Source organism: Mirounga angustirostris, unplaced genomic scaffold, assembly GCF_029215605.1.
Source record: "Mirounga angustirostris isolate CCGP_5_RB_7025 unplaced genomic scaffold, mMirAng1.0.hap1 SCAF_1, whole genome shotgun sequence".
Taxonomy (NCBI): domain Eukaryota; kingdom Metazoa; phylum Chordata; class Mammalia; order Carnivora; family Phocidae; genus Mirounga; species Mirounga angustirostris.
Genome location: NW_026991709.1, coordinates 201,672,554 through 201,693,565, shown reverse-complemented (window position 1 = coordinate 201,693,565; position 21,012 = coordinate 201,672,554). Strand labels below are relative to the sequence as shown.

The 21,012-nt window shown below is 42.1% G+C and overlaps 1 protein-coding gene and 1 pseudogene across 2 annotated transcripts in view; one reads left to right on the top strand and one right to left on the bottom strand.

Moving 5' to 3' along the window:
* Positions 1 to 21,012, top strand: part of KIF15 (kinesin family member 15) — a 67,219-nt gene that overhangs the window by 22,413 nt on the left and 23,794 nt on the right. For both annotated transcript variants that reach the window (XM_045862615.3, XM_064597133.1), the window contains exons 8-18: positions 177 to 386; positions 2,216 to 2,341; positions 2,508 to 2,630; positions 5,261 to 5,384; positions 8,515 to 8,591; positions 8,823 to 9,032; positions 9,931 to 10,108; positions 12,171 to 12,312; positions 13,145 to 13,286; positions 19,574 to 19,771; positions 20,646 to 20,753. In XM_045862615.3, coding sequence (XP_045718571.1) covers positions 177 to 386; positions 2,216 to 2,341; positions 2,508 to 2,630; positions 5,261 to 5,384; positions 8,515 to 8,591; positions 8,823 to 9,032; positions 9,931 to 10,108; positions 12,171 to 12,312; positions 13,145 to 13,286; positions 19,574 to 19,771; positions 20,646 to 20,753 — 1,638 coding nt within the window. The remainder of the gene's footprint in view (positions 1 to 176; positions 387 to 2,215; positions 2,342 to 2,507; positions 2,631 to 5,260; positions 5,385 to 8,514; positions 8,592 to 8,822; positions 9,033 to 9,930; positions 10,109 to 12,170; positions 12,313 to 13,144; positions 13,287 to 19,573; positions 19,772 to 20,645; positions 20,754 to 21,012) is intronic.
* LOC135365532 (glyceraldehyde-3-phosphate dehydrogenase-like) lies at positions 17,932 to 18,881 on the bottom strand (annotated as a pseudogene).

Genomic DNA, 21,012 nt, shown 5'->3' with positions numbered 1-21,012 from the left:
GAGAAATGATTTATGAATCAACAGTGGGCCCGTTTTGTAAACTTGTGCATGAGAAGAATGTATATCCTTGGATACAGGGTTTTACATTTTTACTAATTTTTTTGTCTGTATAATCTGTCAGTATGAAAATGGCTGTTGTATCACTTGAAAGTTGTGGCAATTTTCCCTTTGCCTAGGTGCTGTCTGGAGGATGGAGAAACAGACGTGTGGCATCGACATCAATGAATAGAGAATCTTCTCGGTCTCATGCAGTTTTTACAATTACAATTGAGTCAATGGAGAAAAGCAATGAGACTGTGAATATACGGACCTCCCTACTCAATCTGGTGGACTTAGCAGGATCTGAAAGGCAAAAAGATACCCATGCAGAAGGGATGAGGTTAAAGGTAAGAATGGAATTATGATCTTCAACTCAACTTGTGTGTGAATTAATTACTAGAAGTCAGTACCAAGGTGAGTGTGTGGAGGTTACAAAGGAATGAGAACATGCTCCCATTCTAAAGATGCGGAAATTTTTGTTGTGGGGTAGGGACATTAAAACATACGTGGGTTAGAACAAGTCTGTCGGGAGCCAGAATATTTGAATTCACGACAGAAGGGTGATAGTACAAATACCTGCCAGAGTCAGAGGAAGAAGGGACTGGACTGCTTGGGGGAAGCATGGAAAAGAAGTAGTTCTTGAGTTGGGTTCTCCAAGGGAGCAGGATTTGGATTGGGAGAGAGGAACAAGGAATACATGCTTGGTGGGGGGACATCTCAAGGGTCGTTATGGATGCAGAGGGAGTATGGCATTTGGCATTTCAGCGTGGATCAATGAATGGGTTGGACTCGAGGTGCAAGCGTGCCCAGGTCACTGAGGACCAGGAGTACCAGGTCAGGTTTGCACTCAGTTCTCCACACGCTGGGAAACACTGAAAAGTTTTGAGTGATTTCACGCAAAAGCCTCTTTTATAGAAGCTTAGCCATCTTGGCCCACCACTGCCAGATTTACGAGGCGAGAGTCTAGAGAGAAAGGAGGGCAGCTGTGCTGGTTAATATTTCAGGGGGAGGGCAAGGACCTAGTCCTAGGCTGAGGGATTAGCATTGGGACCTGAGGTTCTCTGAGTATGTTTTGCCAGTACGAACATGTGTATTGTGATCTGCGTTGTCAGTAAAACGTGTGGATGCTGTAGGTGAGGGTGTATGAGGACTAGGGGCAGAGAGTCGGAAATGGTGGAGGACCGTCTACTTTTTGCATTGAAAGTGAGGATTTGAGCCTCCTGAGCTCTCAGGCAGTTTAAGGTGAATTTAGGCTTATGTTCTATTGAGACATGAAGCAAAGAGAAATAGCCAGGGTTTATATTAGGACATATGCTGGGCCTATTTCAAGTGCTTCATGTGTATTAACTCATTTAATCTTCCCAGCATCTCTAGGAAGTAGGTACTGTGATCCTTTCCTTTTTGGAGAAATGGAAGTGAAATTGTCCAGGGGCACACAGCTAGGAGTAGATCTGGAATTCAAGCAGAAGTAGCCCAGTTCCACAGACAGTGCTGTCGACACCTTTCTGATTTACTGACTGCTAAAACAGACAGCTGCACTTGAACTCAGCGCATCTTGCTTGAGAATATGCACTCTCTCTCTTTCTTCTGTACTCCCACCACTGCAGACCCAGTTATTGAAGTATGATAACTACAATAAAAATCCAGCGTAACATATTCAACCCCAACATTTTTCCCTCCCCAAACCACTTTTTAAAAGGGTCTTATTATACTTCACAGAATTAGACTGAAAAATCTCTTGTAATAAGTTCATTAATCACTTTGTAGGACGTGGTGTAGGTTATTAGTTATCACACTATTTTAATGTAGCAAACATTTTAACATAAAAGGATTGAAAAATAAGCCTATTAATGCACTACTCCAACCTTTTTTTCTCTGTTCTTTTCTAGCTTTTATCCCTACCTATAGGTCAATTTAAAACTCTTAGAATCATGAGGTGGCTTTTTTTTTTTTCCTTCACATAATTTCTGTGTTTGTCTCTGAATACTAAAATTGCAATGTGTGTCAAATAGGAAAAGGTTAGGGACAGTTGAGGACATCTGCTGAAAAGTCAATTATCCTTAGTAATACTGTCCATGACTCGACTTTCCATTCAAAATTCACTGCTAGGCATATTTTAATTCAGAATACTAAAATGAAACCGGTGCATCTCAGTTTTTTTTCTTTCTCCCCTTAGGAGGCAGGTAACATAAACCGGTCGTTGAGCTGCCTGGGCCAAGTGATTACTGCGCTTGTCGACGTGGGTAATGGAAAACAGAGGCACGTTTGCTACAGAGACTCCAAACTTACCTTCTTACTTCGGGTAAAGTAGACCATTGGCTTCCTGGGCCCTTTTTTGGGTTATGCTCACTATGGTTGACAGTCATGTAATCTCTCAGCTTTAGTGGTAAGAATATCCATTTTCTTGGCTTAACAAAGATCTTGTGGTTTCTCCCCTGAAAATGCATACCATTCGTATCATTAAACAGGATTCCCTTGGAGGCAATGCCAAAACAGCCATAATCGCAAATGTTCATCCTGGATCCAGGTGTTTTGGGGAAACCCTATCAACACTTAATTTTGCTCAGAGAGCCAAGCTGATTAAAAATAAGGTAAAATATTAGGGCGCCTGGGTGGCTCAGTCGTTACGCATCTGCCTTTGGCTCAGGTCATGATCCCAGGGTCCTGGGATCGAGCCCTGCATCGGGCTGCCTGCTTCTCCCTCTCCCACTCCCCCTGCTTGTGTTCCCTCTCTCTCTGTGTCTGTCTCTGTCAAATAAATAAATAAAATCTTTAAAAAAAAAAAAAAAGGTAAAATACTGGGTACAACTAAGTAAATTAGAAAAATACTTAAGCTTGTGATTGCCCTAATATTAACACTCTGTGAAAGCTTAATTCTAAGCAAGATTTCTGTTTCATCTTTCCTAGCTTTCTGTATTGCTCAAGTAATTTGAGATCTAGATTAGGTCTTATGGTTGGTATTGTTTGGCTCGATTTTTCTTAAAGGAAGGCAGAGTTTTTCCTTTCTAACTGGGTTGGAGACTAAATTTATTTACCTAAACCATTGCTAACAGAGCTGTGTGTGTGTGTGTCTATGTGTGGTGGGGCTTCACTATGAAGATAGTTTGATATTGACAAGCTTTGTCTTTTAAGTTGTCTATACCTCCAAGGATTCCCCACTTTTCTTATATATAAGAAGCTTCCTTGATATTGGTGTACACCAGTGGTCAGAAAAGTTTTTCTGTAAAGGTAAATATTTGAGGCTTCTTGGACTGTGTAGTGTCTGTCCCAGCTATACTGAGCTCTGCCTTGGTGGTGAGAAAGTAGCCGTCGGCAGTACGCAGACATGAGGGCGTGGCTGTGTTCCAGTGCAGCTCTCCTTACAAAAGCAGATGGCAGGCCGTATTTGGTCCATGAGCAGGCAGCTGTTTGCCAGCCCCTGGAGCAGGGGTCCCCCACTTCTTTTGGAAAGGTTGGAGGCCACTTTGGTTCTAGACAAAAGAATCACAGTGCCATGAATTGGCAGATTACTTTCCTCTTTCTTTCAAAGGAAAAGTTGGTCATTTCTACCCCCCAGGTAGACTCCCTGATCATCTTAGCATGTAAGAGTAAAGAGGTCCATGTTGCCTCTTCTCGTGGGTAAGTCAGAAGAGTATAGGTCTAGTTGTTGCTTCATTTTATTGGATTATGACCCTGTGGTGGGGTATTCGTAATATATGGAGGAAAAATCACTAGAGCTTCCTGACCCTATCTCTTGGGACTTACTAGAAGTTTTTGGATAGTGGAGGACTGCAGGGATAATTAGGATTATGATGTCACTGATGTAGCAGTGATGTCAGAATATACAGGAGTGCCTTGAAATGAGACTGGCCATAAGCATCAGAAGCAACTAGAAATGACTTCTGAATACATCAAATGATAAAACCAGGAGGAGCCTTAATACTAGTTATTAACAATGGTAAGTCCAATACTGCAGCCTACCGGTGGAAAGTGACTAGGATATCTGGGACTCGTTTAAGGATGTGCTATTTAGATCTTTCCCAATGGGCAGACCTAGCTTAAGACAAGAACACGGGGACCTTGGGACTGTGTCAGAGAGTTTTTCTCCCTCTTTAGGATATTGGGTATTTCACAACTGGGTCCCTTTGATCTGATTGGTAGTCAGCTGTTGGCTCTTATTATCACCCTGTAGGTTTTATGGGCTTTTTAAATTAATTAATTAATTTATTTATTTGACAGCGAGAGACACAGTGAGAGAGGGAACACAGCAGGGGGGAGTGGGAGAGGGAGAAGCAGGCCTCCCGCCGAGCAGGGAGCCCGATGCGGGGCTCGATCCCAGGACCCTGGGATCATGACCTGAGCCGAAGGCAGACGCTTAACAACTGAGCCACCCAGGCGCCCCGGTTTTATGGGCCTTTTGAACCTCTTAGAAGTTGTCTTAAAGAGGTTGTCTCAAGAAACCTGGGTGGCTCAGTCAGTTAAGCATCGCCTTTGGCTCAAGTCATGATCCCAGGGTCCTGGGGTGGAGTCCCTCAGGCTCCCTGCTTCTCCCTCTGCCTGCAGCTCCCCCTGCTTGTACACTCACTTGTGCTCTCTCTCTCTCTCTCTCTCAAATAAATGAATAAAATCTTTAATAAAAAAAAGTTGTCTTAAAGAAGTCATTTCTTTAAGATAATTTCTTCAAGAGACATTCCTTTAAAATAACATTTGAGTGTGGTTAATAAAACAGAAATAGAGCTATCCAACCAACTCCTCTCTCCAGGAGGGCTGTTAGGAAATATAGGGTTGGATTCCTTTGGAGAAGGTGGTTTCTGCTAAGCTGATGGAGCTCAGGCCAACTCTGCAGCTAAGTGGGCCAAGACAGAGGGGAGGGGATACTCCTTCCAGAGAGGAAGAGCTTTTGCTCTTCTCCATGGGGGTGGGGCTGTCCCAAGAAGAAGGCAATGTTAGATGAACATCCAGATCCCTGGGTGACCCAGCCCAATAGGGTGGGGCCCTAAGTGGGAGCATATAGGAGGGGTGGTGAGGGGGGAGAGTCCCTGGCTGTAGCTATGAGACACAGGGAAGGGAGGCTTCCTCTCCACCCCAGCACACTGTGATTCTAGGGGCCTTGTGACTGTTTGTGGGATGGAAGTGCAGTTTTGTTTGGTGTTTGTCATTCCAGATCCTATAAACAAATAAAACACAAGGTTGTATGACTGAAGAATATTCTTTTAATGCTTGTTAAAAAATTTTTGAACAGGCAGTGGTAAATGAAGACACCCAAGGAAATGTAAGCCAGCTCCAAGCTGAAGTGAAGAGGCTCAAAGAACAGCTGGCCCAGTTTACTTCAGGGCAGTTACTACCGGAAAGCTTTCTGACCAAAGGTAAGACGAACACAATGTCCTTTATCCTGAGGAAGACCACATGCGGAGATTAGTTTGAGAACCCTCTGCTGACAGCACAATACAGTAAAGCTACTCACATTTTTGAACAAGTGTATTTGTTTTACCTACATGGGAACATGGTACAGACATATCTCAGAGATACTGTAGGTTCGGTTCCAGACCATTGCAATAAAGCCAGTCAGGTGAATTTTGTGGTTTCCCAGAGCATATAAAAGTTATGTTTACACTATACTGTGTTATGTCTAAAAACACAACATACGTTCTTAATTAAAAAATACTTAATTGCTAAAAAATGGTAACCATCATCTGAGCTTTCAGCAAATTGTAATCTTTTTGCTGGTGGAGGGTCTTGCTTCCATGTTGATGGCTGCTGGCTGACCAGGGTTGTGGCCGCTGAGGGCTGAAGTTTGAAGTCTGAAGTTTGCTGCATTGATTGGCTCTTCCTTTCCTGAATGATTTCTCTGTAGCATGAGATGCTGTTTGACAGCACTTTACCCACAGTAGAACTTCTTTCAAAATTAGAGCCAGTCCTCTCAAACCCTGCTGCTGCTTTGTCAACTAAGTTTATGTGATACACTAAATTCTTTGTGGTCATTTCAACAGTCTTCACAGCAACTTCACCAGGAGTAGATTCTAGCTCAAGAAACCCATGTTCTTTGTTCATCCATTAGAAGCAACTCCTCATCTGTTTAAGTTTTATCATGAGATTGGAGCAATTAAGTCCCAACCTCAGGTTCCACTTCTGATTCTAGTTCTTGTGCTGTTTTCACCACATCTGTGGTTACTCCCTCCACTGAAATCTTGAATCCCTCGAAGTCCTCCATGAGGGCTGGAATCCATCCAAACTCTAGGTCATGTTGACATTTTAACCTCTTCCCATAATCACTATTTTTCTTAATGGCATCTAGAATGGTGAATCGTTTCCAGATTTTCAATTGACTTTGCCCACATCCATCAGAGGAATCACCATCTATGCAGCTATAGCCTTATGAAATGCTTTTCTTAAATAATAAGACTTGAAAGTCAGAATGACTTCTTGATCCATGGGCTGCAGAATGGATGTTGTGTTAGCAGGCGTGAAAACATGTATCTCATACATTTCCATCAGAGCTCTTGGGTGACCAGTTGTATTGCCAATGAGCAGTCATATTTTGAAGGGAATCTTTTTTCTGAGCAGTACATCTCAACAGTGGCCTTAAAATATTCAGTAAGCCATGTTCAACAGGTGTGCTGTCATCTAGGCTTTGTTGTTCCATTTCTAGGGCATAGGCAGAATCGATTTAGCATAATTCTTTTTTTTTTTTTTTCATTCAGTAGAATTAAAGTTGATTTTTTTTTTTTCATTTAGCCTAATTCTTAAGGGCCCTAGGATTTTCAGAGTGGGAAATGAACACTGGCTTCAACTTGTAGTCACCAGCTGCTTTAGCCCTCAACAAGAGAGTCAGCCTGTCTTTTAAAGCTTTGAAGCCAGGCATTACTTCTGTCTAGCTATGAAAGTCCTGGATGGCATCTTCCTCCGGTAAAAGGTGGTTTCATCCACATTGAAAACCTGTTGTTAAGTGTAGCCACCTTCGTGAATTATTTTCTAGATCCCTTGCTGTAGCTTCTCCATCAGCACCTCCTGCTTCACCTTGTACTTTGATGTTAGGGAGACGGCTTCTTTCCTTAAACCTCATGAACCAACCTCTGCTGGCTTCAGACTTTCCTTCTGCAGCTTCCTCACCTCTCTGAGCTTTCACAGAATTGAAGAGAGTCAGGGCTTTAAAGTTCTGGACTAGGCTTTGGCTTAAGGGAATGTTGTGGCTGGTTTGATCTTCTATCCAGACCCTTAAAAGTTTCTCCCTATCAGCAATAAGGCTTTTTTGCTTTCTTACCATTCATGTGTTCATTGGAGTAACACTTTTCATTTCCTTCAAAAACTTTTCCTTCACATTCACAACCTGGCTAGCTGTTTGGTGCAAGAGGCCTAGCTTTCAACCTGTCGGCTTTTGGCATGCCTTCCTCACTAAGCTTAATCATTTCTAGCTTTTGGCTTAAAGGGAGATATGGGCGACTGTTTTTTCACTTGAACACTTAGAAGCTATTGTAGGGTTATTAAAGGGCCTAATTTCCATATTTTTGTGTCTCGGAACAGGGAGGCCTAGGAGAGGGAGAGAGATGAGAACAGCCAGGCAGTCTAGCAATCAGAAAACACGTTTATTGATTAAGTTCACCATCTTTTTTTTTTTTTTTTTAAAGATTTTATTTATTTATTTGACAGAGAGAGACATAGCGAGAGCAGGAACACAAGCAGGGGGAGTGGGAGAGGGAGAAGGAGGCTTCCCGCGGAGCAGGGAGCCCGATGTGGGGCTCGATCCCAGGACCCTGGGATCATGACCTGAGCCGAAGGCAGATGCTTAACGACTGAGCCACCCAGGCACCCTAAGTTCACCATCTTATATGGGCATGGTTTGTGGTGCCCAAAATAATAACAATGGTAATGTCAGAGATCACTGATCACAGACAGATCACCATAACAAATACAATAATAATACTGAAAAATGTTGAAATGTTGGAAGAATTACCAGAATGTGACACAGAGACAGGCGCAAAGTGAGCAAATGCTATTGTAACAATGGTACCAATAGACGTGCTCAATGCAGGGTTGCCACAAACTCTCAACTGGTAAAGAATGCAGTATCTGCAAAGCATGATAAAGCAAAGCACAATGAAAGGAGGGATGCCCATACTTTGTAATTAGATACAGTTACCATATGTATCATATCTGCGGGTATGATGGGAAGGAGGAGGAGAAATCATTTTGAGTAGTTCATTCCTCACAAAAGCTAAAAAGAGATACTAATTTCATTTAGATCCACTTCCAAGATTCAGTCATATGTAACGTGTATGTTTATTAAACAGGATAAAAGAACTTATTTTTCTTCAAAGAATTGCTAGTATGTAGATTTGATTGATTTGAAATCTGTGATCTGGGGACGACAGTCTGATTCTTTTAGATTAATTGAGAGCAGTCACTCAGAGGCTGTTTTAGCTTAATTCTTGGTCCAAAAATTTGAGAGAGAAACATTTTTTTTCCATTTCCTTTTCTTTCTTACTGGATCAATTACAGACAAAGATGAGACTAATTATATGAAGTATTTCCAAGAGGCGATGTTGTTCTTTAAGAAATCCGAACAGGAAAAGAAGGTAGGAAACCGAGTTGGTATAAAGGGGATTCTAGATATTTTAGGCTTTTGCTCCGTGGTGTCTTTCTGAGTGAAATAAAGGGCACAAGTAAATAAAGAAAACAAAGAAAAACTGGAAAATCTAATTTTGCCCTTGAGATTAAGTGTCAAGTTAGTGTTTATTGCTTGGTTTGTGGAAATTTAGGGAGGCTGAATTACTTTTCATGTTTAACCAAATTATGAATTTCTTAAGTCTCTGGTAGAAAAAGTTACCCAATTAGAAGACCTCACCCTCAAAAAAGAAAAATTTATTCAATCTAATAAAATGATTGTGAAATTCCGAGAGGATCAAATAATGCGCCTGGAGAAGCTCCACAAGGAATCCCGGGGAAGTTTTCTGCCTGCAGAGCAGGATCGCTTGTTGTCGGAATTAAGGGATGAGATCCAAACTCTGCGGGAACAGGTGAGTGTATGACATTTGCAGTATTTCTAAAAAGAAGGAAGGTTCAAGGTAAATATAAATTTGTCACCAAATTCATGTGAGTTAATACAGCGGAAAGTGTTTTGAATGAATTTAGCTGACGTGTATGATTGCACAACTCCTTTTCCCCCGTTTTCCAAGATGGTAAAATGAAGGGGGGTGGGAGGAGCTGTGAGATGCTGCATTAGCGCCCCACCCAGCAGGCACGTGTCCCTTGTCCCTTGTCCCGGTGGGCAGTTGTGGTTGTCTGAATCAGCAGTCTCTTTACATTGGGGTCCTTCCAATTTCTTGTTGCTGGTTTTCCTTTTCCCTGGGGAGGATGGGTAGTTAATACAGGCACATCATTAAAAAAAAACAAAACAAAACAAAGAAAATCTGTTTCTGGCTTTTGTATCTTTCTGAGGCTTTTTAATGCATATTCAAACTAATATGGATATTTTTACTTTTACTCCTTTTCAACACAAAAGTCAACTTACCATACATACTTTTCTGCTGTCCTTTTCACTTAATACCTCTTGGAGGGTGTTCCATCCTGGTCAGTAGAGCGTTTCCTTATTCTTTACAGCGTGTTAATGTCAACAGCCCCCATTGCGTGAAGAGTTGGCCACAGTGTACACGCTTGCACTTCTCTCCTTACAAGCCCACGCCCGGGTGACAATTTCAAGGCACAGACCCAGACGCAGAATAATGGCGTCGTAGGCTATGCACGTAGTCAGTGTGGTCACAAATGCCAGGTTGCTTTCCACGGCCCTTGCAGCCGGCCACTGCCAGCAGTGCGGGCGGTGTTCCTAGTGTTTCCCGATGGCTCGGCAGCAAGACTGGTTATTGAGGAAATGTCTGGTCGGTCTGTCTGTAAGCCTGTAATTCTCCTATGTCACAGATAGAGCACCACCCCAGAGTTGCAAAGTATGCTATGGAAAACCATTCCCTCCGGGAGGAGAACAGAAGATTGAGATTATTAGAGCCTGTGAAAAGAGCCCAAGAAATGGACGCCCAGACCATTGCCGTACTAGAAAAAGCTTTCTCTGAACTATCTGGCACAGAGAAAAAGGACAAGGGTAAGAAATGATTATTGTCTGCATGCCTTCTGAGGGGGGCGGGAGGGCACTGTTTGAAAGGGCATTTTTATTGCCTCGCTGGTAGGGTCTTCATTTTGGCCTCCAGACCTGGTGTGGTAATTTCTTTTTTTATTTTTATTTTTTTTTAAGATTTTATTTATTTATTTGACAGAGAGAGAGCACAAGCAGGGGGAGTGGCAGAGGGAGAGGGAGAAGCAGGCTTCCCTCTGAGCAGGGAGCCCGATGCAGGGCTAGATTCCAGGACTCTGGGATCATGACCTGAGCTGAAGGCAGATGCTTAATCGACTGAGCCACTCAGGCGCCCCCTGGTGTGCTAATTTCGTATTACATACTTACGCTTTTATGTTACCAAAAGGCATTTTCTAAACTTTTTTCTCATAAATCTTGTAGTAGTGAGTTACGTAGGCTAAGAGACATATCAGTGAAAGTGAGAGAGAGAAGTGAGAGAGACAGAGACAGAGGGAACACAAGCAGAGGGAGTGGGAGAGGGAGAAGCAGGCTTCCCGCCAAGCAGGGAGCCCGACACGGGGCTCCATCCCAGGACCCTGGGATCATGACCTGAGCCGAAGGCAGACACTTAACGACTGAGCCACCCAGGCACCCCTTAAATAAAATCTTTAAAAAAAAGAAAAAAGAAAAAAAAACACCTGTTATGGTTCTGTTTTGTTGCTAAAAGTTTGATTTAGATATTTTTAATTTTTATTAAATGAAATTTTCCTGTTTTAACTATTTGACATGAAAAGTGCTTAACTAATCAACACGATGAATATCAAGTGGAGATGTTTACCTGCCTGGCTAAGGTCTGTACAGTGTGAGAGGCGTCTGTAGGTCAGACTCCTGATGCCAGCTCGGTGCTTGCATCCTAAAGTCGTGGGTGCTGGTTATACCCTGTTAGTTATACACTGGCCAGCATACACTGTTAGTTCTACATTATTTCTGTCTGCTTTTGCTCTGTGAAAAATGGTTTAGTTGGTACCGAATCTCACTTACATGCTGGGCAGCTATGGGTGTTAATGCCTTGGGATTTGGCAACGAAGTCTGTTTGCCCCACTCTCAAAGTGAATATTTTCACGGGCTTTTATCAGATTCTGTCTCAGCCTTTGTCATTTCAGACAGAAATTGAGAACACTCTAATCTCACTCTGCAATCGTAACGAAGCCTGTTTGTGCCCATTTAAAATTTTCATTTTGCAAGCCTTCTTCCATTCTGTTATGTCTCAATAAAAATAAAATTTGATTGTGGAGAGACTGATTTTAGATGCAAAGTTAAGATCGGGTTTTGTGTATTATTTCAGCTATTTTTCCCTACAGTGCTCTATATTTTGTTGGCCATTTATAATTCCTTGACTTACTACCTTGGAAGGATACTAATAGTCATTTCTTGATTCCATCATCTTTTTTTTTTAATTAATTAATTTTTTAAGTTTTATTTTATTTAAATTCAACTAACATATAGTATATTATTAGTTTCAGAGGTGGAGTTCAGTGATTCATCAGTTGCATATAACCCACCATCTTCTAAACAAAGATCATTCTCTAAACAACTTTTACATGATGTATTCCCACAGCGGAACTCATCAGAACTCTCTTCAACATATCCGGTCCTCTAAGCAATCCCTGAACATATTTCCCACCAGTTAGATGATCCCAAGCTCTTTCAACTTGCTGCTTTTGCTCTTTGGTTCCTTTCCTGAATAATTTATTGACTGTTCGCTTTAGCTGTTCGCATGGATTTCTGCAGTATTGGCCTCTTGACGTTTCACCAGCCTGACGTGTGCTGTGCTTCATGGTTTGCTCTTTCTCCTGATGGAAAAGGTGTTGCCTTCAATGTGCCCCTACATCCTGGGGCTTCTCAGCTTCTCAGAAACAGCTTCCAGCACTCGTTGACACACTGCATTGTGTCTTTGTCTCCGCTGAGCTACAGGCTCTTGTTTCTTAGGGTCCACTTTCCAATCTTGGCTTCAAAATTGATATGTGACCGAGAACTTAGAAAACGTGTTCTGTTATTTCTTTCAAAGACCATGTTGTTTCCTTATTACCAGGTCAACAGGGATTTTCTCCTAAAGCTCCAAAGGAGCCATGTTCATTAGTGAACACTGAGAAGTTGAAAGCACAACTCCTGCAAATTCAGACAGAGCTGAATAACTCAAAGCAAGAATATGAAGAATTCAAAGAACTAACGAGGTAAAGTGTAAATACACATTCGTGCTTACCTATTTCAGCATCTTGTTTTAGCGTTTAACACTGACAATTTAATTGAGCATTTTACGTTAAATATTAATTCTCATATAGCAACTACCTTGTTTGGACAAGAAGAGAAAGCTTCTTAATATATTCAATGAACTAGATGATACAGATGTCTTCACGGATACACCTGTATCTGTTTAGCAAATTTAAATCAACGGTGTTATGAATCAAATCAGGATTTTTAGAAATTACAGGTTTGTTCTTTATGTTCCTTGTGTAACAAACAAAGATAAGCCACATTCATAGTATAACTAAGATTAATGCTATCCTAAAATATAAAGAAGTGTTTATTTTTAAAAAATTTTTAAAAGATTTATTTATTTTAGAGAGAAACAGAGCGCACATGGGGGTAAGGGGCACAAGGAGAGAGAGAATCCCAAGCACTCCCCACTGAGCATGGAGCCCGATTCAGGGCTCGATCTCACGACTGAGATCATGACCTCAGCTGAAACCAAGAGTTGGACACTCAATTGACAGTCACCCAGGCACCCCAGAAAGTGTTTATTTTAAAAATAACGTACCACGTGTGGTATCATCATGGACTATTAGGGCTTTTGAATTGGAGCTCTACCATTTATTAGTCAAATACTTTAAACTGTAGTTCATTCTCATAGCCATATATTACCCAACTGTCAATTGAGGGTAATAATCTGAGAATCTCTGAGATTTAGAGAGATAAATATCAAGTTATGTGAGAGTATAAACTGTACTCCTCAAGTGTATGACATTATTTATTGCCTGAAATACTCAATTTTTAAATATCCCTTAGGAAAAAGCAGCTAGAATTGGAATCAGAGCTTCAGTCCTTGCAAAAAGCAAACCTTAATCTTGAAAACCTTTTGGAAGCAACAAAAGCCTACAAGCGGCAAGAAGTTTCTCAGCTGAATAAAATTCATGCTGAAACGCTTAAGGTAGGTGGTCTGAAGCAGTTCTTCAATCCTAAGTCAGTTTGATCTCATTTTGTTAATCATGGAGAGACTCTGCACAGATGATACCCAGATACGCTAGAATCCCTTGCAGGCAGTGACCCTCAGGGTGACTGTGGTCCTAGTGTTCTGATGTCTGCCTCCATGGCAGGGGTAGGGTGGGAAAGAAGGCAGTATTTGGAATCAGACCTGGGTGCAGATTTTAATCTGTCACTAGCCTTAGGCAGGATTTCCTAACTTCTGAGCCTCCTATTTATGGTCTCCAAATTGGGGATGAGGAGAATGTGATTGTAGGTTTTCTAGAGCATTTAGTGAGATAGTAGAGTGCCTGACACCTGGTGGAGCTCGGCAGCTGTTGCTGTAAAGTACCATGTGTTCCCAGCTTGTGGTGGAAGAATAGAAATCCTAAAGACAAGGACCATGGAAGGATCCAGGGTATCACTAGTGATAACGGGAGGGCTTTTTTCCATAAACAACCATTGCCCTCATAAAAGAAAAAAAAAATGTATGAACATCTGAGAATGAGGAGAGGAGGAGAACCCAAGGAAAGCCAAAGATTAAGAAGGTGGTGATGCTGATGCTCGTGATTGAGCTTTTTTGTACCAGATTCTCTGGAGGCTAAAAAATCTTTCCTTATACAGCTTAAACTTAAAAATAGATGTTTATCTCTAATGCTTATTTTTAGAAGTGATATTTTTGGTGTCACTTTTTAGGAAACTGCTTTTAAAAGAAATTTTATTCATTCATTTGAATAGGCAATTCACACGAGTGGAATTTTTTTTTTTTAAAGATTTTATTTATTTATTTGAGACAGAGAGAATGAGAGAGACAGAGAGCACATGAGAGGGGGGAGGGTCAGAGGGAGAAGCAGGCTCCCTGCCGAGCAGGGAGCCCGATGCGGGACTCGATCCCGGGACTCCAGGATCATGACCCGAGCCGAAGGCAGTCGCTTAACCAACTGAGCCACCCAGGCGCCCACGAGTGGAATTTTTATTTTTTTTTATTTTTTATTTTTTTATTTTTTATTTTTTTTAAAGATTTTATTTATTTATTTGAGAGAGAGAGAATGAGAGAGAGCAAGCACATGAGAGGGGATAGGGTCAGAGGGCAAAGCAGACTCCCTGCCGAGCAGGGAGCCCGATGCGGGACTCGATCCAGGGACTCCAGGATCATGACCTGAGCCGAAGGCAGTCGCTTAACCAACTGAGCCACCCAGGCGCCCCACGAGTGGAATTTTTAAAGGTACAAAGAGTATACAGTGACAAATCTCTCTCTGCTCTCCTTCCTGCTAACCAGCCACACCCCTTTTTGGAGGCAGTCACTGTCAGCAAGTCTTTTGGGGTTTTATTTTCCATCTTTTAACCCTAATTGAAATATAGTTGGTATGCAATATTATTTTAGTTTCAGGTGTACAACACAGTGATTTGACAATTCTATACATTATGTAGTGCTTACGCAATAGGTGTAGTCACCCTCTGTCCCCATACAGAGTCATTGCAGTATTATTGACTATAATCCCTATGCTATACATTACATCCCTGTGGCTTATTTATTTTCTAATTTGGGAGTTTGTACCTCTTAATCCCCTTCACCCATCTCGCCCATCCCTCACAGCGCCTTCCCTCTGGCAACCACCAGTTTGTTCTCTGTATTTATGAGTCTGTTTCTGGTTTGTTTTGTTTTCAGATTGTATATATAAGTGAAGCCAGATAGTATTTGTCTTTTTCTGTCTGACTTATTTCAGGTAGCATGCTACCATCTGGATCCATCCATGTTGTCACCAATGGCAAGACCTCATTCTTTTTTATGGCTGAGTAATATTCCAGTGTGTATATGTCGGGGTATGTCTGTGTATATACATATATACATACACATACACACATATGTATATAAATATATCACATCTTTATGCATTCATCTATTAATGGCTACTTCAATTGCTTCTATACCTTGGCTATTGTAAAAAATGCTGCAAAAAACATAGGCGTGCATGTATATTTTCAAATTAGTGTGTCCATTTTCTTCAGGTAAATACCCAGGAGTAGAATTTTGCTGGGCCATATTATAGTTCTTTTTTTTTTTCTTAAGATTTTATTTATTTATCTGAGAGAGAGAGCACATGAGAGGGGGGAGGGTCAGAGGGAGAAGCAGACTCCCCGCTGAGCAGGGAGCCCGATGCGGGACTCGATCCCGGGACTCCAGGATCACGACCCGAGCCGAAGGCAGTCGCTTAACCGACTGAGCCACCCAGGCGCCCCATATTATAGTTCTATTTTAATTTTTTGAAGAACCTCCATACTGTTTTTCACAGTGGCTGTGCCATTTACATTCTCGCCAGCATTGCACGAGGGTTTCCTTTTCTCCGCATCCTTGACCACATTTACCATCTCTTGTTTTTTTGATACTGGCCATTCCGACAGGTATAAAGTGGTATCTCGTCATGGTTTCGATTTGCATTTCCCTGATGATGAGTGATGTTGAGCATTTTTTCATGTGTCTGTTGACCATCTGGATGTTTTCTTTGGAAAAATGTGTATTCGGGTCCTCTGCCCATTTTTAATTGGATTATTTGGGGGTTTTTTGGTGTTGAATTGTATGAATTCTTTATATATTTTAGATACTAAACTCTTATTGGATATATCATTTGCAGATATCTTCTCCCATTCAGTAGGTTGCCTTTTTATTTTGTTGGTGGTTTCCTTTACTGTGCAGAGGCCTTTTACTTTGATGTAGTCCCACTTGTTTATACCTTTTTTTAAAAATTTTACACAATGCCTATTACATATGTCATTCATTTTTTTTTTTTTTAAGATTTTATTCATTTGACAGAGAGAGACAGCGAGAGAGGGAACACAAGCAGGGGGAGTGGGAGAGGGAGAAGCAGGCTTCCCGTGGAGCAGGGAGCCCGATGGGGGGCTCGATCCCAGGACCCCGGGACCATGACCCGAGCCGAAGGCAGGCGCTTAATGACTGAGCCACCCAGGCGCCCTACATACATCATTCTATACCTTGGTTTTTTGGTTTTTGTCTTTAGGGTTTGTCCCATGACTAAAGGGAAAAAAAAGAACTTTCCCTCCATTTTTTTTTCCCAAGATTTTATTTACTTATTTGTCAGAGAGAGTGCAAGCGCACAAGCAGAGGGAGAGGGAGAAATAGGCTCCCCGCTGAGCAGGGAGCCCAACAGGGGGCTCTATCCCAGGACCCTGGGATCATGACTTGAGCCAAAGGCAGACGCTTAATTGACTGAGCCACCCAGGTGCCCCTACTTAGCAGTTTTGTACAGTAAATATGCAGAGACTGGGAAAATATGGAGTTATTTCATAGATTATTTTTTGTTATGCTTTGGTTTTTTTGTTTTGTTTTTTAAAATATTTTATTAATTTATTTGACAGACAGCTAGAGAGGGAACACAAACAGGGGGAATGGGAGAGGGCTTCCCACTGAGAAGGGAGCCTGACGCCGGGCTTGATCCCAGGACCGAGATCATGACCCGAGCCGAAGGCAGTCGCCTAACTGACTGAGCGACCCAGGCGCCCCAGTTGTGCTTTGTTTTTGTTTTTGTTTTTTTAAAGATTTTATTTATTTATTTGACAGAGAAAGACGCAGCGAGAGAGGGAACACAAGCAGGGGCAGAGGGAGAGGGAGAAGCAGGCTTCCCCCAGAGTAGGGAGCCCGACGTGGGGCTCGATCCCAGGACCCTGGGATCATGACCTGAGCCTAAGGCAGCCGCTTAACTGACTGAGCCACCCAGGTGCCCCTGTGCTTTGTTTTTAAAAGTAAATAGAATCATCCTACATATGTTATTCTGCAGTGGGCTTTTGTTAACTCTGGGAATGCCTTGGGTCTTCCCACGTTAACTAGTACGTAGAGCTCTACCTGATTTTAAGTCTAGGCTTCCATGTTTTGGACAACCCATGGCTTGCTGAGGTGGTTGCCAGTGCAGGTGTTCTTTGGGTGGAGTCTGTGAAGGAGTGGTCTCTTCTGATGTCTCAGCATTGGGGTCATGCCTGCCAGGTGTCTGCGCCGTGTGCTTTCGCAGGAGGTGTGGGAGCACTCACTGCCCAGTGCCAGCCCCCGGAACTGCCTCTTTAATGTTTGATGGTCTGATGGGTGAGAAATGGTATCTTTTGAAGATTTTAACTCTCATTTCCTTCATTTCTGATGAGGTCACACATCTATGATCACTTTCCATTTGTGCATGTCCTTTTCTATGAAAAAAAAAAAAAAGAGTCCATTTTCCTACTAGTTGTTTGTTTTCTGATTTGTAGTTTTTAACATGTTACTCTTTTATGTGTCATATATTACTGCCAGTGTATTCTGCTATCATGTTGCTTGTCTTTTATCTTTGTATGCGATACTTTTGTTATACAGAAGCTTTAAAATTTTGATATAGCCAGGTTTATTCATCTTTCACCTTTGTGACTTCTTTTATGTATTTTTTTTTTCTGGGTACAGTATATTTCATTGATGGTCCATGACAAGGTAGGGTTCCCCCAAGACCTTCCCCTTCTCAGGGGGCCTGGGGTGGAAATTGGGTAGAGGTTGGGAGATTCTCAGTGTGTTGGGGGATGAGTTGGGGCAAGGACTCCCCAGCAGCTGAAGGCCTCTCTTCCTCTTGCTCTCTCTGGGTCTAGCCAAATTCAATGTCATACCAGGAAACGAGCTTGACAAAGTGGTTATTGAGGGCAATGCTAGCCCCAGCATTAAAGATGGAAGAGTGGGTGTCACTGTTAAAGTCGCGGGGCATACCTGATCCTCAGTGGAGTCCAGGATGCCCTTGAGGGGCCCTCTGATGCCTGTATCACAGCCTTCTTGATGCCATTGTATTTGGCAGCTTTCTCCAGGCAGCAGGTGAGATCCATGACTGGTACGTTGGGAGTGGGGACACAGAAGGCCATGCCAGTAAGCTTCCCATTCAGCTCAGGGATGACCTTGCCTACAGCCTTGGCAGCGCCAGTGGAAGCAGGGATGATGTTCTGGGCAGCCCATCGGGCATCACGCCACAGCTTCCTGGAGGGGCTGTCCACAGTCGTCTTGGTGGCAGTGATGGCATGGACTGTGGTCATGAGTTCCTCCACCATGCCGTAGTTGTCATGGATGACCTTGGCCAGAGGGGCCAAGCAGTTGGTGGTACAGGAGGCATTGCTGACAATCTTGGGGGAGCTGTCATACTTCTCATAGTTCATGTCCATCACAAACATGGGGGCATCAGCAGAAGGGGCAGAGATGATGACCCCCCATCCCCACCCTTCAAGTGAGCCCCAAGCTTCTCCATGGTGGTGAAGACCCCAGTGGACTCCACAACATACTCAGCACGAGCATCTCCCCGTTTGATGTTGGCAGGATCTCACTCCTGGACGATAGAGATGGGCTTTCCATTGATGACAGGTTTCCTGTTCTCAGCCTTGACTGTGCTGTGGAATTTGCCGTGGGTGGAATCATACTGGAACTTGTAGACCATGTAGTTGAGGTCAATGAAGAGGTCATTAATGGCGACAATATCCACTTTGCCGGAGTTAAAAGCAGCCCTGGTGACCGGGTGCCCAGTACACCAAATCTGTTTACTATGACCTTCGCCATCATGTCATTGTGTCTTGGGGGGCACACAGCTGGAACTGCATCAGAGATGCGGACTGTCTGTCGAATGGGGAGGAGCAGAGAGCCTCTTTTATGTATTTTTAAAGGCCCAGACAATCTCAAGATCATCAGTATGTTCTACTTCTTTCACTACTTTTATAATTTTCTTTTTACATTGAGATGTTTAATTCATCTGCCATTTTATTTTTGAATAGGTATTACATCGGGATTTAACTTTGAATAGTCCTTTTTTTCCCTCACAATTTGAACTTTCCACATATAAATCACTCTTTTTCTATGTATTTTCTTCCAGTGTTCTATTTGACTATTCATATGCTAATCACTGTTTTAATGACTGTACCCTTATAATGTATTTTTATGTGGGTCAGGGAAGTTTTCCTAATTTGTTCTCTTTTTAATTGTCTTTCCTTGAACTTTTATTCTTTGTACGAAGTTTGGAATCAGCTTATCAAGTTTCAGTTTTAAAAATCTTACTAGAATTTTGCTTGAGACCTCAATGAATTGCTAGATTTGTTTCTACTTGGGCATTTCTCGGCTACCTCTTAAGGATACTCTTTCTTTTCTTTTGATGATTAGAATTTCAATTTTATCCTTTCTGTTCACACAGTTACTAAATACTTTCGCTGTTTTGTTCACGTTTGCCAATGCTGTTTCTTCATCACTTTTTGTTGCAGATTATCACTACGCCAACCAAGGCTTACCAACTTTGGTCTCGACCAGTACCAAAATTAAGCCCCGAAGTGGGGAGCTTTGGCCCTGTGGGCACTCAGAATTCCAGTGAGTTGGATGATAATATCTTGAATGAGCCAGTTCCACCTGAGATGAATGAACAAGCTTTTGAGGCCATTTCTGAAGAGCTTAGAGTGGTGCAGGTAATGTTTGGTTTTAGAAAACATAAATAATTAGACATTCATTGAAAACAAACTTCCCTTACCATTTTAACTCTGTGATTTGTAGTGTTCAAACCTGTGTAATATTAAATTTGTATCTCTAAATAGGGGTGTGTGAAAGTCCTTGGCTTCGAAACCAGCCTGCTTTTGCTCTTATAGTTTGCTCTGCAGTATTTAGCAAGTCCCACTCTATAGTCTCCTCGGGCTTTGGTTCTCTCATATGTGAAGAGACCAGTCTGCCACCAGCTTCAGGTTCCAGAACTGGTTGATATGGCACAGTACTGTATCTGCTAAAGAAAATTAAAATAATTGAAAGAATCTTATAGATCAAATTTCAGACAGTTTTTGGTATATTTGAAAGAACATGTGAAATGTGCTTATCTCAGAATTCTGGTGACTTATTTATTTATTTTGGTGATTTATTTTTTTAAAGCGTTTTTCTGTTGTCTAGTAAAACTTAGAGTGGGCCAGACCACCCTCAAATTCCAAAACTTTGCCCTTTCCAAGGCCTGGAGGCCATTCTGGTGAAATCACTCACATGCAGCCCTGGGAAAGCTTCTTAGAAGTCTCAAGATGGCTCTATGATTGAACCCATTTAATTTTAATCGCCTTTTCCCTTTGTGTTTCAAATTTTCCGCTTTGATGGACCATAAGTATAATTCTAAGACGTGAGAAGTCATTAGTGTAGTAAAAACATTTGAAATTGTTTTCTGGCTCCAAACTGGCCTTTGATATCTTTGTCCATGTGAGGTTTTGAATTTTATTTTTTGTTTTTCTAATGCAGAAGAAACAGTAGAATGTTTGAGAGTTCCATTAAAAAGAATTTTTGACAACTGAAGATTTTTTGTTGCTGCAGGAACAAATGAGTGCCCTTCAAGTGAAGTTGGATGAGGAAGAACATAAAAACCTAAAGCTTCAGCAGCACATTGACAAACTGGAACATCATTCCGTACAAACGCAGGAGGTGAGACCAAGAGTGTGGCCCCAGAAAATGTATGAAACAGACCCTCAGAGCGAGAGTATTACAAGAAGAAAATGACTTCACAAAGCCTTTGTCAAGGCTAATTTGAGTTGTAGTCTTTTTTTTTTTTTTTTTTAAGATTTTATTTTTTTGACAGAGAGAGACACAGTGAGAGAGGGAACACAAGCAGGGGGAGTGGGAGAGGGAGAAGCAGGCTTCCTGCCAAGCAGGGAGCCTGATGTGGGGCTCGATCCCAGGACTC